This window comes from Chenopodium album, chromosome 14, assembly GCF_948465745.1.
Source record: "Chenopodium album chromosome 14, dcCheAlbu1.1, whole genome shotgun sequence".
Taxonomy (NCBI): domain Eukaryota; kingdom Viridiplantae; phylum Streptophyta; class Magnoliopsida; order Caryophyllales; family Amaranthaceae; genus Chenopodium; species Chenopodium album.
The window spans coordinates 31632461-31647417 of record NC_137847.1 but is presented as its reverse complement, the minus strand read 5'-3'; the positions used below and the strand labels follow the sequence as shown (position 1 = coordinate 31647417).

The following is a 14957-nucleotide window of genomic DNA, read 5'->3' as shown; positions in this document are numbered from 1 at the left end:
ATCAAACAATTCATATGATATAAAATATCATAAAAGTAAATGAATTATTTCATAAAGTTAATGTATAATAGCTAAAAGTAAATAAACTGGACTTAAGTTCTGTAATACAATTACTTATAGTAAATGTAAAAATATAACAATAATAAAAATAATAAAAAAAAAAATTTGTTCATTAAATCTTGATCTTGATCTTCCAAAACATCTTCTAATTTCCAAGTATTATAATAACTGCACAAAAATAAACATCAGTTATTTGTGACAAATTAAAGTAAATAAATTAGATTATAAAGTAAATAAATTACAACTTAAAGAAAATAGGAAAAGTAAAGAGGTAAAATACCAAATAAAAAAAGTACCAAGTATAATAATACCTGCACAAAATAAAAAGTAAATGAAGTTACTGTTAAAGAAATAAATAGAAGTTTAAAGTAAATGGAACATATTTAAAAGTAAAATACCTGAAAAATTACTTGTTTGGACAATTTCTACTGTCATGGGAAACACCAGATTCACCGCAAGCTCTACAGGTTCTGCCCTTTTTGGATTTTTGTTCAGTACCTATTTCTTTTACACTCTTCAACCGCTTTGAACTTCTGGCAGAACCTTTATTAAGACACTGATTTGGAGGCAAGATATTTACATCTACTTCATTTGACCCAACCAAAACCTGAATATCAGCATCTTTCACCTCTTTTGAACTAGGTGTATTTTCAGGATTATTCTTTGATATTATCTGCTCCTCAAATGAAGATAATGTCCTAATAAGCTCAGATAAATCATCCTCAGATTAGTCAGTTAAACTTACACAACTGAAAATATTGGACCATGCATCACTGACCAATTGCTTCTTCTTATCATACTTAGAAGCATCATCCAGAGCAACATTTATGACAGAAGCTTTCTTCATAACATCTTTTCTCCAACGATTCAAGATATAAGGATCGGGAATTTCACGTATACACTTGCCTTTCATAACAAACAGAATGTGTCTACATAAAACGCCTTGACTCTCAAACATTCTATAAGTACAACTTGAATCATATGTGGCCAAGTTAAAAGTTATATCAAAAATTTTCCTTTTCTCATGATCAACAATAACAGAAAACTCCACACCATCTCCATACAGAGAACTACAACTTTCAACACCAAATGAAAAACAGGCTCCCTGGCATTCTTCTTGAAAATCATAAAATATGGCACGAGTATAAACAACAGCAGCGTGCTTTTCCAAGTGTAAATGAGTAACCAATTGAGGCTCAAGTTTATTAAGCCTGATCAACTCATCCTGTTCATGCCTTTGAGCATCAAGAGCAGTTTCATAACGGACAAAGAATTCAACACAGGTTACATGAGGGTTTGTAAAATTACAAAAGAAATTGTTTTCACCTTCAGACCTAGAAGTAGAACGCAGTAAACCACCCATAAATAAGTCCCTAAAATATGCAGGAATCCAAAGATGTTTAATCTTGAACATGTATGCAAACCACTCATGATCGACAAGGTCAAACTCCTCCATAACACTATTCCAGCCATCAACAAATACATGAGGATCAATTTCTCTATCCCAAACTAATGAACTTAGCTTTTTCAGGAAATCAATTTCATTACAAAAAGCAGTTCCAACCTTTTCAGGTACCTTCCTCATTATGTGCCACATACATAGCCTATGTTTAGTCTTGGTAAAAACCTTTTCTATGGTAATACCCATTGCAGGATCTTGATCAGTGATAATACAAGAGGGTTCTCTTCCCATACACTTCAAAAAAGTTTGAAATAGCCACACAAAAGAATCTATGTCTTCTTTAGATAATAAAGCAGCACAAAATGTAACACATCTCTTGTGATTATCAACACCAGTAAAAGGACAGAAAACCAATGAATATTTATTTGTATCATAGGTAGAATCAAAAGATAAAGAGTCCCCAAATAATTGATAATCTCTTCTACCAATAGCATCAGCCCAAAAGACACGGGTCAAATGTCTGCTTTCATCAACACAGTAATCAAAATAATAATCCCCTTTACTGGTTTTCACTTATTGTTCAAGGTTCTGAACAAACATCAAACCATCAGCATTAGAGATATAAACTTTTAAGTCCCTAGAAAAATTTTTGAAATCATTTTTACTGCCCCTAACATTTTGAAACCCACCACAAAGTTCTTTCATGATCCTATAAGATATAACAACCCCTATATTTAACTTTGAGTTGTCAAAAATAAACTTTTTATGAGCAAAATTTAAACCAACTTCATGTTTAGTAACCTGCCTAGTAATAGGTGTAGAAAAAGAATGAGAATGAGATTCATAAAAACAATAAACCATATACTTCCCACCAGTACAAAACCTAAATTTTATCTTAGCAGGAGAACCAACTCTCTTCACAGTCTTTCTCTTTAAACAAGAACTTTTAACTTGTTTACCAGATTTCTTGTTATTTGTCACATACCCTTCTTTGCTACATAATAAATATTTAATTACAGTAACTCCTTTACCTGTAGGATCATCCTTATTCTTTTGTGATTTAGTAGTATTAGAACGGACTTTAAATCCACACTCATTAGCATATTTGTAATAAAAGGCAATACCATCTTGAAGAGTATCAAATATCATTCCAACAAAAGGTTTGTTTTCCAAAGAACAACCTGGCATATACTCTTTATCACCTCCAGAATTATAATATATTTTAGGCTGAGTGGGTGTTTTGAAAATTCTTACATTGTTATCTTCAATATTGACAGAAGAAGAACAATGCTCTACACGTTCAGACATGTTCATGAAAAGTAAATGAATCGAAGGAAAAAGTAAATAAACAATAAATAAAAGTAAATAAACTATAACTAAAAGTAAACAAAATTTTAAAAAAATATACTAATAAAAACTATTAGAGATATACTAAAAAGTAAATGAGTCAGAGCATAAAGTAAAAAAAAAAAAAAATTAAAAAACTTGAAGAAACTTAAAAAACATGAAGTTATAAGGATTAAGTAAAACTAATAATGAGAATTTAATGACTAAATGCAAAATGTAAATTTAAAACAACAACAAATTATACTACTTGATTAATAACAGCAAGCAATATAGCAACTATATGCAAAAAACATTTACAATGAATTCCGTAAGTGTAAAACCATAAAATAGAAATTAAAAACCAAAATCATAAAAATAAAACACAAAATCAAGCACTAAATTGTATAGAATAATTCAAAGAACAATTAATAAGTAAAAATTGATAAAATTAAAATAAATAACCCTAAATAGGAAAACTCGTAATAAGATAAACAATGAAATCAAAATAAACAACGAAAATACAAATATAATTAGAAAATTACCTCAATGAATGAAAAAAAAATCGAAGAATACGATGTAATTAAAGATCAAAATCGAAAAATCTGGGCAAAAAAATTCGCAAAATCGAAGAACAGATGGCGTGGCGGAGAAAGCAATGTTAGAGAGAGAAAATGAAGACGCGAAGAGAGAGAAAATGAAAGGAAGAGAGAGAGAAAGAAAGGAGGTCATTCAAAGTGACAAAATTACCAAAATGCCATTACTGAAATGAAAAAGGCGGGTGAAGCAAGGGCCGTTGGATTGAGAGTGATCAACGCTCTAGATTAGTTCCTAGTTCCTATTCTATGCTTAGGTTCTCACATGATCTCATTTCTATATATATATATATTTATTTAAAATTTTTCTTTAATCCTACTTGTAGAAATTAAATGATAAATTAATCAAACTTTGTTTAATATCTTAAATCAAAATTTAAATTTTTTTTTCCAAGTATGCATAATGTTTGAAAAACGCCCTTATTTTATCATTAGTAAAAATCGAGACTTTATTCAAGCGTAAAATTTTGGGTTCGTAATTCGTCATCAGGTGGCGCGTGCAACATTCATGGTTACGTGTGCCTGTTGCGCACAACTGATTGTGTTGCGCGTGACATCCGCGCGCAACTGATTTAGTTGCGCGCGACACCTGTGCTACGAGTGTTAAATTTTTTTTTAATCATTATTACCCCCCAAGTGCAAAGAGTTTTTTCGTGATGTTCGAAAAAATTTGAACACTTTGAACGGTATATTATTTTTTAATTCCCCCCCCCCCCCCAAGTGTTATGAGCTTTACCGTGTGATTCGGTAAAGTGCATAACACTTAGAATCTTTAATTAAATGCTAATAGACATGATTGTTAATTATGAATGAACGAGTTTGTCCGAATTTTTATATTTAATACTTTTTAAGTCGATCAATGTTTATTAATTGACGGATTTCATCACCACCAATATCCATTAATCGAACGGCTCCTCCTAATAGAATTTCAATTACGCGGTACGGTCCTATCCAATTAGGTTTGAATTTCCCTCTAGGATCGGTCGGTGGACCCCTAACTTCTTTTAGTACAAAGTCGCCTTCTTTAATATTATGGGGTCGTACCCTTTTGTTAAAGTGTTGCGCGATGCGTCGTTAGTAGACTTGCACATGAGGCAAAGCTTTTAATCGTCGCTCATCAAGGAATAAAAGCTCTTCATACCTTGCTCTTACCCATTCAGCTTCCGGTAGCTTACTTACGAGTACGATGCGTAGAGATGGTATTTCTAGTTCAACTGGTTGAACTGCGTCCATGCCTAAAACTAAGGAGTATGGAGTTACTCCTAATGATGTTTGTATGGATGTTCTATAACCCCATAAAGCGAACTGTAGTTTGTTCGGCCAGTCCTTATAGTTTTCTGCCATTTTCTTAATGACGACTGTTATGTTTTTATTTGTCGATTCTACTTCTCCATTCATTTGGGGTCTATATGGAGAAGAAAGATGATTTTTTACTTTATAACGAGCCAAGAGGGTCTCAACTTCTACTTTGAATTGAGATCCCTGGTCACTAATTAGTTCATGTGGAACTCCATATTTACAAAATATGTTTCATTCGAGAAACTTTGCGACATGTTTAGAAGTGATATTGACGTAAGAAGCGGCCTCGATCCACTTAGTAAAGTAATCGATAGCTACTAGTACGTACTCGTGTCCTCCTGCTCCTATTGGAGAAACTTTTCCAATTATGTCAATTCCCTAAGTCGAGAAAGGCCAAGGGAAAGTGAGGTCATATAATTCGGAAGGTGGAAGGTGTTGTAAATTAGCGAAAATTTGGCGCTCTAGACATTTCTTGACGTATTGTATGCAATCATGTTCCATTGTGGACCAAAAGTACCCTTGTCGAGAGATTATTTTACCAAGCGTTTTTCCATTCATGTGAGGTCCACAAACACCTTTGTGAGTATTCTCCATAAGGCGTGTGGATTCCGGGTGGTCTATACACAATAAGCTTTAACCATTGGGTCCTTTTTTGCATAATTGACCATTTAATAAACCATATTGGGCTGCGAGTGTTCTCAAAGCTCGTTGGTCTTTCGATGAAGTATTTGCAGGATATATGCCATGAGTAATGTATTGGAGGATATGATCATACCAAGGACTTTCTCCTTCGATGTCATTTATTTCCTCTATTGCGTTGCAATAAGCTAGTTCGTCTCTTCTATCAATGCATAATGGCATCATATTTAAGTGATTTGGAATGTTGATCATTGAGGCTAATTTCGCTAGCGCCTCGACAAATTGATTCTCATCCCTTGGGAGGTATTTGAATTCAATATAATCAAAATGCTCGATGAGTTGCTCTAGGTATGCTTGGTATAATATCATTATGGAGTTCTTAATTTTCCATTTTTTAAGTATATGATTTATTATCAAGCTGGAATCTCCATATACCTCTAATTTTTGCTCACCTATGCTAGCTGCTGCTTCTAGTCCAATAATGCACGCTTTACATTACGCGGCATTATTAGTAACCTCAAAGTATAGTTTGATAGAGATTGGAGTATGTGCTTCCTCTGGACTTATGAGTAACACTCCCACACCACATCCTTTTTTATTGGATGCACGGTCGAAGTACATTACCCACTTGTCATCTTGTGTCATGAGAATCTCTTCATCCGGAAGACGAATAATTTCTGCATGACTTGTTTGAATAGGATGTTGAGCCAGAAAATCCGATATTACTTTTCCTTTTATTGAATTTTCAGGAATATGTTTTAGTTCGAATTCGGCCAACATTACCAACCATTTGGATATTCTTCCTTGTATGGGTGGTTGTTCAAACAGATACTTTATCGAATTTTGTTGTGAAATCACATGAGTGGTGTGGGGTAGCATATAATGTCGTAATTTTTTAGTTACCCACACTAATGCTAAGCTTGTTTTTTCCAAAGTGTTATATTTCGTTTCATATTGGATGAATTTTTTGCTTATATAATATATTGCACGCTCTACTTTTTCTACCTCTTGTGCTAACATGGCTCTTGTGGTCGTATCTGTAACGGTGATGTATAGCCTAAGAGGTAGTTTGGGTACTGGTGGTGCTAAAACTGGTGGACTTTTGAGATAATATTTGATTTTCTCAAAGGCATCTTGGCATTGATCGTCCCATTCATGTTTTTCTTCTTTTTTCAATTTTTTAAATATTGGCTCACAAGTCATCGTCAATTTATTAATAAATCGACTAATGTTTTGTAGTTTTCCAAGGAACCCTCTAATTTCTTTTTCTTTTTGAGGGGGAGGCATAACGATCTCAATACCACGTGTGCTAACTACGTATCCGAGTAACTTTCCAGAAGTCACTCCGAAGGCGCATTTTTGTGGATTCAATCACATTTTATATTTTTTTATGCGAGTGAAGAATTTGCGTAAAGCTTTTATGTGTCCCATTTTATCTTTGGACTTCACAATCATGTCATCCACATATACTTCTATTTCTTTATGCATCATATCATGCAAGAGAGTCGTAGCCGTTCTTTGGATTAACCAGTTTCTATTCCGAATTTAAGGTTAAGCCAATTTTGACTTCCTTTTTGTTTTCATTAATTCCTATATTAATTTTCTCAATTTCTTCAATTACAAGATTCTTTTGTTCTCGTTCATTCGTTAATTCAACCAGTTTGTTAATGTTATCATCTTCATTAGATTGATTATTATTGCATTCAAAAGATTCAAGAGAAGGCATATACTCGAAAATAGAGCTCATATTATTGAAATCAAAAGAAAGTACATCAAGAGGAGAATCCTTTTTGGGATCCTCATCCTTAGAACTAGAAAATAAAGACTCAGTAATGGCCACAAGGCCTAAATTTTCAACTTCCTTAAAATCTAGACTAGACTCATCATCAGATTCTTCAAACATCTCCCCTTCGCCTGTGGTGATCTCTAGCTTGTCACCTTTATGGTTAATCCACCTGAAAGTCTTCCTCCATCCATGCTCGAAAGTTTCATTGAAAGGGGTGATCAATGAGGTAGGGTCAAAAGCTTCATCTTGGATGGCATTTTGATTAGTCATTGTAGTAACATGGTTTTGCTCTAGTCCAAACAGCAAGTAAATGCTTGCCTATCATAGCACCCTAGAGTTGGGTGTTTTGATTGAACGATTTCAAAATCGTCATTTAAAGAAGTAGCAATCATGAAATATTTCGAATCCAGGCTTCTTGTTACCTTATAAAACTAATGGTTCTGGAAAGTCATAGCATGGGTAATCTTCTCCCTCCCTAACAAATTGACCATTGAGGGTTTGATTGTAGGATGGGAGTAAAGAGATTATCCCTTTCTTATTATTGTCTCTACGTGCTTTGATCATAACATCGTGAGACTCGAGTTCTTCTTTGGTTGGCTTATATCCCAATCCAAAATAAAAGCTTTTATTTGGGATAGGAAGTAAAAGAGATATCTTTATTCCTATTCCCAAAGGCATCCCAAGAAAGTAACTATTCTTGAACAAGATGTTGTTTACTATTGGGGTGGAATATGGATCAAGCTCGAATGGTTCTTCAAGGCTTTCCTCCATTTCTAGTGTGCAAATTTCCTCCGCGGCGAATCCCCACGTGTCCTCTTCATCATTATCATGGTTTATTTCAAAAAGTGATTGATCATTTATTGCTATTTTAAGAGGAGAAGCATGTATAGTCATAGGAAGACCTTGATAGTTCAACCTAATCATTTGATGGAGCGAGGATGGTATTGCTCCAAGCTCATGTATCCAAGGACGTCCAAGAAGAAGGTTGAATGTAGGTTTAATGTCTATAACATGGAATTCAACCATCTTTTGTATTGGGACTGTGGTAATTGGTAGCTTGACAGTTCCACACACCGATCTCCTTGAATTGTCATAGGCCCTAATTCTTTGTGTTGTTGATTGAAAGTCTTTTTCTAGATTAAGTCCTAAGTATTTCGCAGTTCATAATGGGCATACTTTTACGGCAGACCCATTGTCAACTAAAGTAAGAGGGATGTTGTATCCCTTGCACCCCACAGTTAGGTATAATTCATTGTTGTGGGTAGTGTCTTTTGAGGGAAAATCATCACTAGTAAAGGTGATTAATTTGTCAGATTTCTCGCTAATAAGCAAGCTAACGAGATCCTGTGGAGTTGTGTCCGTACTTACAACAAAGTCGTTAGAGCATTCATGAGAGGATTCCTATGTTCTTTGGAGGTACTTAGGAATTTCCAAATGCTAACATTCGCCTTAGATTGGCAAAGTTGTTTGACTAATGGATCTTCCACCTCAGGTGGAGGTGGTACTAGATTTTGAACTTGATCTTGAGTAGTCAAAGATCCATTTGGTTGTGTTTGATAAACTCGCCCAGAACGAGTTAGGTGATCTATCTCGTTTGGGTTAGTTGTAGGACTCGTGAACCAACTTTCTTCTAGAGGTTTTGAATATACCTCCATTTCAAGATGCTCCATGAGTTGTGCTTGATGCCATTGTTCATCCAAGGAGAGATTTGATAAATCTTGTGATCTCCCCAAGAAATGATCCCAATCAAGAGCTCCACTTGTTTCTTTTTGTAGACAAGGTGGAGGTGGGACGGCGGCATACTTAGAGACATATAATTCTTGCAAGTCGTCATCCCATAACCCACACACTTCATTAGTTGCCCCTATGAGTGTTGTGGTTAGAGGCTTCCCTATGGGAGTAATATAATTCAAAGGATCGAACGTATCACTTCCCACATGATTCTCATCAATGTGAAATGTCCCTAATGGGAATACATTGTTGTTGGGTTTAGGCGTGGGGATTCTCCCATCGTCTACTAGATCTTGAATTTTGTGCTTTAGGACAAAGTGACGTTCAGTATCATGCCCAACACCTCTATGATAAGCACAATAGGCATTGTCATCCCATTAAGAGTTTCTTTTTTCTAGAGAAGTGGGTGGTGTTGGCCCTGTTGGTGCGAGAAATCCCTTTTCGTTTAATTTTTCTAGCAACTCTTTGTAGCTCACAAGAAATTGTGTAAATCTTCTTTTTCTTATCCACCTTTTCCAAGGGTCATTATTATGATATTGCATTGTGTTATTATATTGCGTGGAAGTCGCAAATACGTCAATAGAGGATGAAGTGTTATCATTCCTATTTTTGTAGTTGTTCTTAGGTTGATGATGATGAGGTTTATTTGTCTTCTCTTTAGTAAGATCATCTTCAATCCTAGTAGCCACAGAATAGACCTTTTGAAAAGTGTCTAAACCAAGGTAACGTAGATGTTTGTTGTACTTTTCATGACAATTGTCAATGAACTTTTGTACTAACTCGAGTTTAGGTGGCCTTTGGGCAAGGTGGGCCGCCTTTTCTCGCCATCTACCATAGAAAGCAAGGAAACCTTCATTGTCGCCTTGCTTAAGCATTTCAAGTTCACGTAAATTTGATTTGAACTCTATGTTACTCTCATATTGGGTGATGAAAGCCGAAACTACATCTTCCCATGATGTCTTGAACTTAGCATCTAGCCCATAGTACCATTCTCCGCGGTTGGGTCTAGAGATAAAGGGAAAGTCAAAGCATAAAGCTTAGGATCAACTCCCTTTAAAGCCATGGTGCTAGTAAAACTCATAAAATGGTTTTTTGGATTATTGGTCACCTTGAATATTGGCAAGTCCGTAGCTACGAACTTTTCTGGTAAAGTGAGTCCTGTAGGAGGAGCAAACTTTTCTGCATCAAAATACTCGTTCCCCATTATAGAAAGAAGAACAAGCTTCTCTAATGACTTTTCTTTTATGGACAGTTCATCCATCTTTTGTTGTAAAGCCAAAGCTTCGGCATTTTTCTTTTTATCTTTTTCCTAGTTTCTTAATTCTTCTCTCCTTGGCCTCTTGGGCCCTTTCCTCTCTCAAGCGAACAATCTCTTCTTGGAGTTGCTCTATGGTTGACATTGTTGTTGGACTAGAGTGATGTTAAGGGAAGATGGTTTGAAAAGGGTGAATTGTTTGATGGTAAACATAAAATGTGAGTGCCCGGGAGTCTTCGTTCCCAATCTTGGAAACCGGCCTTGAAGGAAGTACGAAAGGTTAAGGAAATCGATACGCTTGTTTAGAAGACAAAAAGAAGAAAAAAGAAAGAAAGAAAAAGAAAAGAAAGACACAAGATGCATTCAAATGGATAACATCGCCTTTAAACAATTCATTGTAGGAGTTTATAGGTACTACGTATCGGAAAATCATGAATCATATTCATAAAAGTACCTAATCCCAAGAACACATGCATAACACACAAGACACATAATCATACCTTTGAATCATGAATTCCACGTAGCAATTTGATTGACAAATCAGGGAGAGAATAGAGCCCCAAGAGTTGCTCCTCTACTTAGTCCACGAGCTTCGAACGAGTCGTCCACTAATACTAGATTGGTCGGGTGATTGAGGAAAACCGCGATCACCACCTTTATTGGACTAACCGACCACCACGATCTACCACCACCACGATCTACCACCACCACGAACCACCACACTGGCGCCAAGGGAGGAGGAGAGAGCCGTGAGATAGAGAGGAGTTGGTTTCATGTTTACTAATTAGGGTTTGATCACACTGATCAGTTAATTGCATACTACTAGCAAACCCTAGGCACCTAGTCTATTTATAATCATATTATAATTAGACTAGGGTTAGGAAGCCCAAAACCCTCAACCTTACTCCATATGGTCGGCCATACTAGAGGATGAGGCCCATCATGGGCCTTGTCCTCTCGTGCCCGATCTAGACCCTTTGTGTGACCTTATAGGATCCGTCCAATTGGGCTTTAGGCTATTTTACTAGCCCAAAGATCGTTAGTACCTCTAGCTATGATAAAACGACGACCCAAATGTAAAAACTTAATTATCTCCATAATTTGATCCATTTATATATCTAGTAATTGCACACGACGAAGACATAAATCCTTTAATCTCCCACTTGTCTGAGACAAGTGTGCAATATTCAAATTCCTTAAGTCAATATGTGTCGATTTGATAATATGATTGCATCACATGTCGAGATCATATTAATCTACAAATCCTTTCTTGAAATCTGAGTTAGAATTACGAAACCAAATGATTACTGAGTAATGCATTTGAACTCGGCCACATATTTTCTGAATTCTCCCTCTTCAAACGGCCATGACACATTTCCTAATTCAATAGGTAGACTCAATCCAATCTTGTGGCAACAAGGCTCCCACTCAACTTTTGAAATAACCGGGAAACACACTTTATAATCTCCAGTTACGGGCACACGTTTGAGTGTACCACAGTTAAAACAATCATTGAATGAAAACAATGTTCCACTCATGTCAAAGGAATCCACTAATATATCCGGAAGCTCTATACTTGAACTTCAAAGTAGGTCAATAGTTCGATCATGCATCATTCATGCATATCCAAGTGATTGACCGAGCATCTCTATGCCCCTATAGCCCATGAAACTGCGCTATCCAATCAATCTTACATGCTAGTCCATTTATTGAAATCATTTATGTCCACTTTAATGATTTCGAACTAGGAACTTAAATAATATATGAATTTTGTTCACCTGTGGGGTTTCATTCACCAGGTCATTTAAATAAACTAACCTGATGAGCCCATCAATCCATAATTATTTTGGGCATTTTATTTAATTTCCAAAACCATAATTAAATAAGAGAAATGAAATTTCTATTTTAAACATAATTCTGCAAGTATATGCATTCCTTATGTAATATGTTTTCTCAAAACATATACAACTTGAATTACATAACTTGCTTCAATCCAAGTCTTTAATATGACTCTCATATCTTAGTCTATGGAAGGGGTTTAGTGATTTCTCACTCATAATAACTTTGTAGATCACGACATTCCGCCTGTCATTGATCTCATAAACGAGGTGATATCTCATATCTATTCGTTTTGGATTTGTGATGCGACCCTGACTCCTTTGTTTTGGCAAAGGTGTCCTTTTAGTCACAAGACAATTTGATCCAAACTTCCTCCTTAACTACTCTTACTGTAGCTAAATACACATATTCTGACAATGAGTATGCAACAGTATTCTGCTTTGAACTCTTTCAAGCTTACTGTCCTTCTTCATACAGACACGAATGTGCATCCAAATCAACATCTAGAGTCATCTTGCCTTTTTGGTAAACTTGCATCCGTATAACCTTTTGACAACTTATTCACTTTTAACACCATTAGCTAGAAAAATTCCTTTAGTCCTTCTCAAGTACTTAAGGATTTTCTCTTTGCAACTTTTAGTATGCTTGTTCTAAATTTACTTGAAAAATTGCTACACATGCACAAGTCATATGTAACATTTTGCTTTGTACATATCATGGTACATATAATGGACCCTTTTGCAAAAGCATAAGGCACATTATCCATACAACTCAACTCTATTAGCTTTTGAAGGCACTGAGTTTTACTGAGCGTACTACCATGAAACATGGGAAAACATCCTCTCTTAGAGTCTTGCTTCATGAACTTGTCGAGATCCTTATCAACATAAGTCTCTCGATGTTGTCCAATCATTCTTCAAGATTCACTTCATGGATCCTAATGCCCAATATGTACTCAACATCTCTTAGTCTTTCATATAGAAACAACTCTCTAACCACTACTTGACTTATTCAAGATTCATTTCATATGAACTCTATGTCATCTACATACATGACTAAGAAGACCAATTGCTCCCACTAAACTTCTTGTCTCTATAAGATTTCTTTTTCGTTCTTTGAGGAAATCAAACTGTTTAATTGCCTAATCGAAACGAATGTTTTAACTCCCTTATGCTTACTTCAATCCATTAATGAATTTCTGAAGTTTGCAAAACTTTCTGTGAATTCTGGATTTCAAAATTCTTAGGTTGTATCATATACATATCCTCCATCAAGAACATTTCAAGAAGGTTATTTTGATATCCATAACTAGAATAATCCGAATAGGCTTACGCATCTAATAGGTTTGACCCTATTTGTAAGACTATCATGGACTAATACATCTTTACAGACATGGAGTCCATACTGGATTTCTTAGCTTTAAGCCATTTCTTGAGTTGGCACTTATCCAAAGCTTGCTTGTAGGGTACTAAAATAAGCTCAAATTGGTCTACTTGTACCAGAAATGAGTTCGGGAGCAAGGGTACTAAAATAACGTTCCCTTTAGGGGGGAATCGCTACCCTAGCCCTAGTTCGACCTCTACTAGCCCTTCCTTTTCCACAATTTCATCACCAAACAATATATGTAACGTGATACCTAAAAATATGTTAGTTGATTTTATTTACAAGCATTAATCACGTAGGAATTACATCGCAAAGGTCGTTATTCTTATTTAATCAATATTCGTGAAAAGAACGATAAATATATAAGATTGGCCTTGACTTAGGTGATCAATCAACAATTAATTATTCAATTCTATTCTTTATTTAACACAAGATACTATGTGGATTTAATTAATTAAAAGTTCGTTTAAAGTGATCAAGCAACACTAATTAATTAATTAAAGGTTATATGAACAAGAAAATAGGTGATTGATCTAAGTACTCAAGAATTTACCACTTCCCCTTGCTAGATCTTTGTTTAGAACACTTATGTACTCCTTCTTGTTCGGAAACCTCCACCGTAGTAATAAGTATCAAGGGGGGTGAGTGTTTAGGACAAGAGGATTAAGAGTACACAAGTTCACAAAGTTTCTGCTAGAGTTTTAGGTTAATTTCTGTTTGTTTCAGCCTCGTATTAAGCCTCTATTAATAGGGAATGGATGCATTTAGGGTTTCACGTATTCTGCCGCAGCAGGTGTCGCGCGCATCTGAATGGGTTTCGCGCGACAGTCCAACGCAAGTGACTTAGATGTGCTGCTCTGAGCAGCGCAACTGAATGTCTTGCGCTCGGTATTATGGTTGATTTTATATTTTTATGAAATTATGAATCTTCCGCAAGCGCATCCCTATAGTTTGCGTTGGGTGTCACGCAAAACCTTGTGAGTTGCGCGCGCCAGCCCAGCGCGACTCATTGAGATGCACGCGGATTTCTCTGTGGCAGCATTGATTTTTAACCTAGGCGCGTCTAAATCCGTCATAATTAGGTTTTAACCTCGGGCTTAAGCCTAATTATGATCGGGCTTAGTTGTCTCGGACCTTAATTCATTTTGTTTTGGGTTTGGCTAGTTATTTTGCATTTTTGTGACTCAATTAGTTGTCCATAAGCATTCCTCACGTTGATCCAACACAAAGATGGCTTTATTTATCGTCATAACACTTCCTGCCGGGACAGGAGGCCAAAAGTAGATGGCTACAGCAGCTAATGGCTCTAACTCCGGGATGAAATTTGCCACAAAATCTGCGACAACTTGCAACTTTATTGTTGTCCTTGGTAGGTACTTGATGTCGTACCCACTCAGGGCGACACTCCACTTGCCCAATCTGCATGTTAACTCTAGACTACGCAAAACAGACTTAATAGGAAAGTTAGTTCATACCACCACTAGGTGGGTTTCAAAATAATGATGTAATTTTTTAACTGTAGTGGTTAAAGAAATTACTAGTTTCTCTAAGGAGGAATACCTGGTCTCTAGTCTAGCAGAGACTTACTGACGTAGTAGACGGGTAATTGCTGGTTGTCGTCCTCTCTTGCAAGGAGTGCACTGA

General features: G+C 35.9%; 1 protein-coding gene across 1 annotated transcript; it reads right to left on the bottom strand.

Moving 5' to 3' along the window:
- Window positions 1–466: 466 nt before the first annotated feature.
- Window positions 467–2770, bottom strand: LOC145577968 (protein FAR1-RELATED SEQUENCE 5-like). The gene is made up of 3 exons (XM_081635382.1): window positions 2061–2770; window positions 839–1982; window positions 467–733 (listed from the first exon to the last, which is right to left on the bottom strand). The coding sequence occupies exons 1-3, from the start codon at window positions 2768–2770 to the stop codon at window positions 467–469; spliced, it is 2121 nt and encodes a 706-aa protein (XP_081491508.1).
- Between the last annotated feature and the right edge of the window lie 12187 nt (window positions 2771–14957).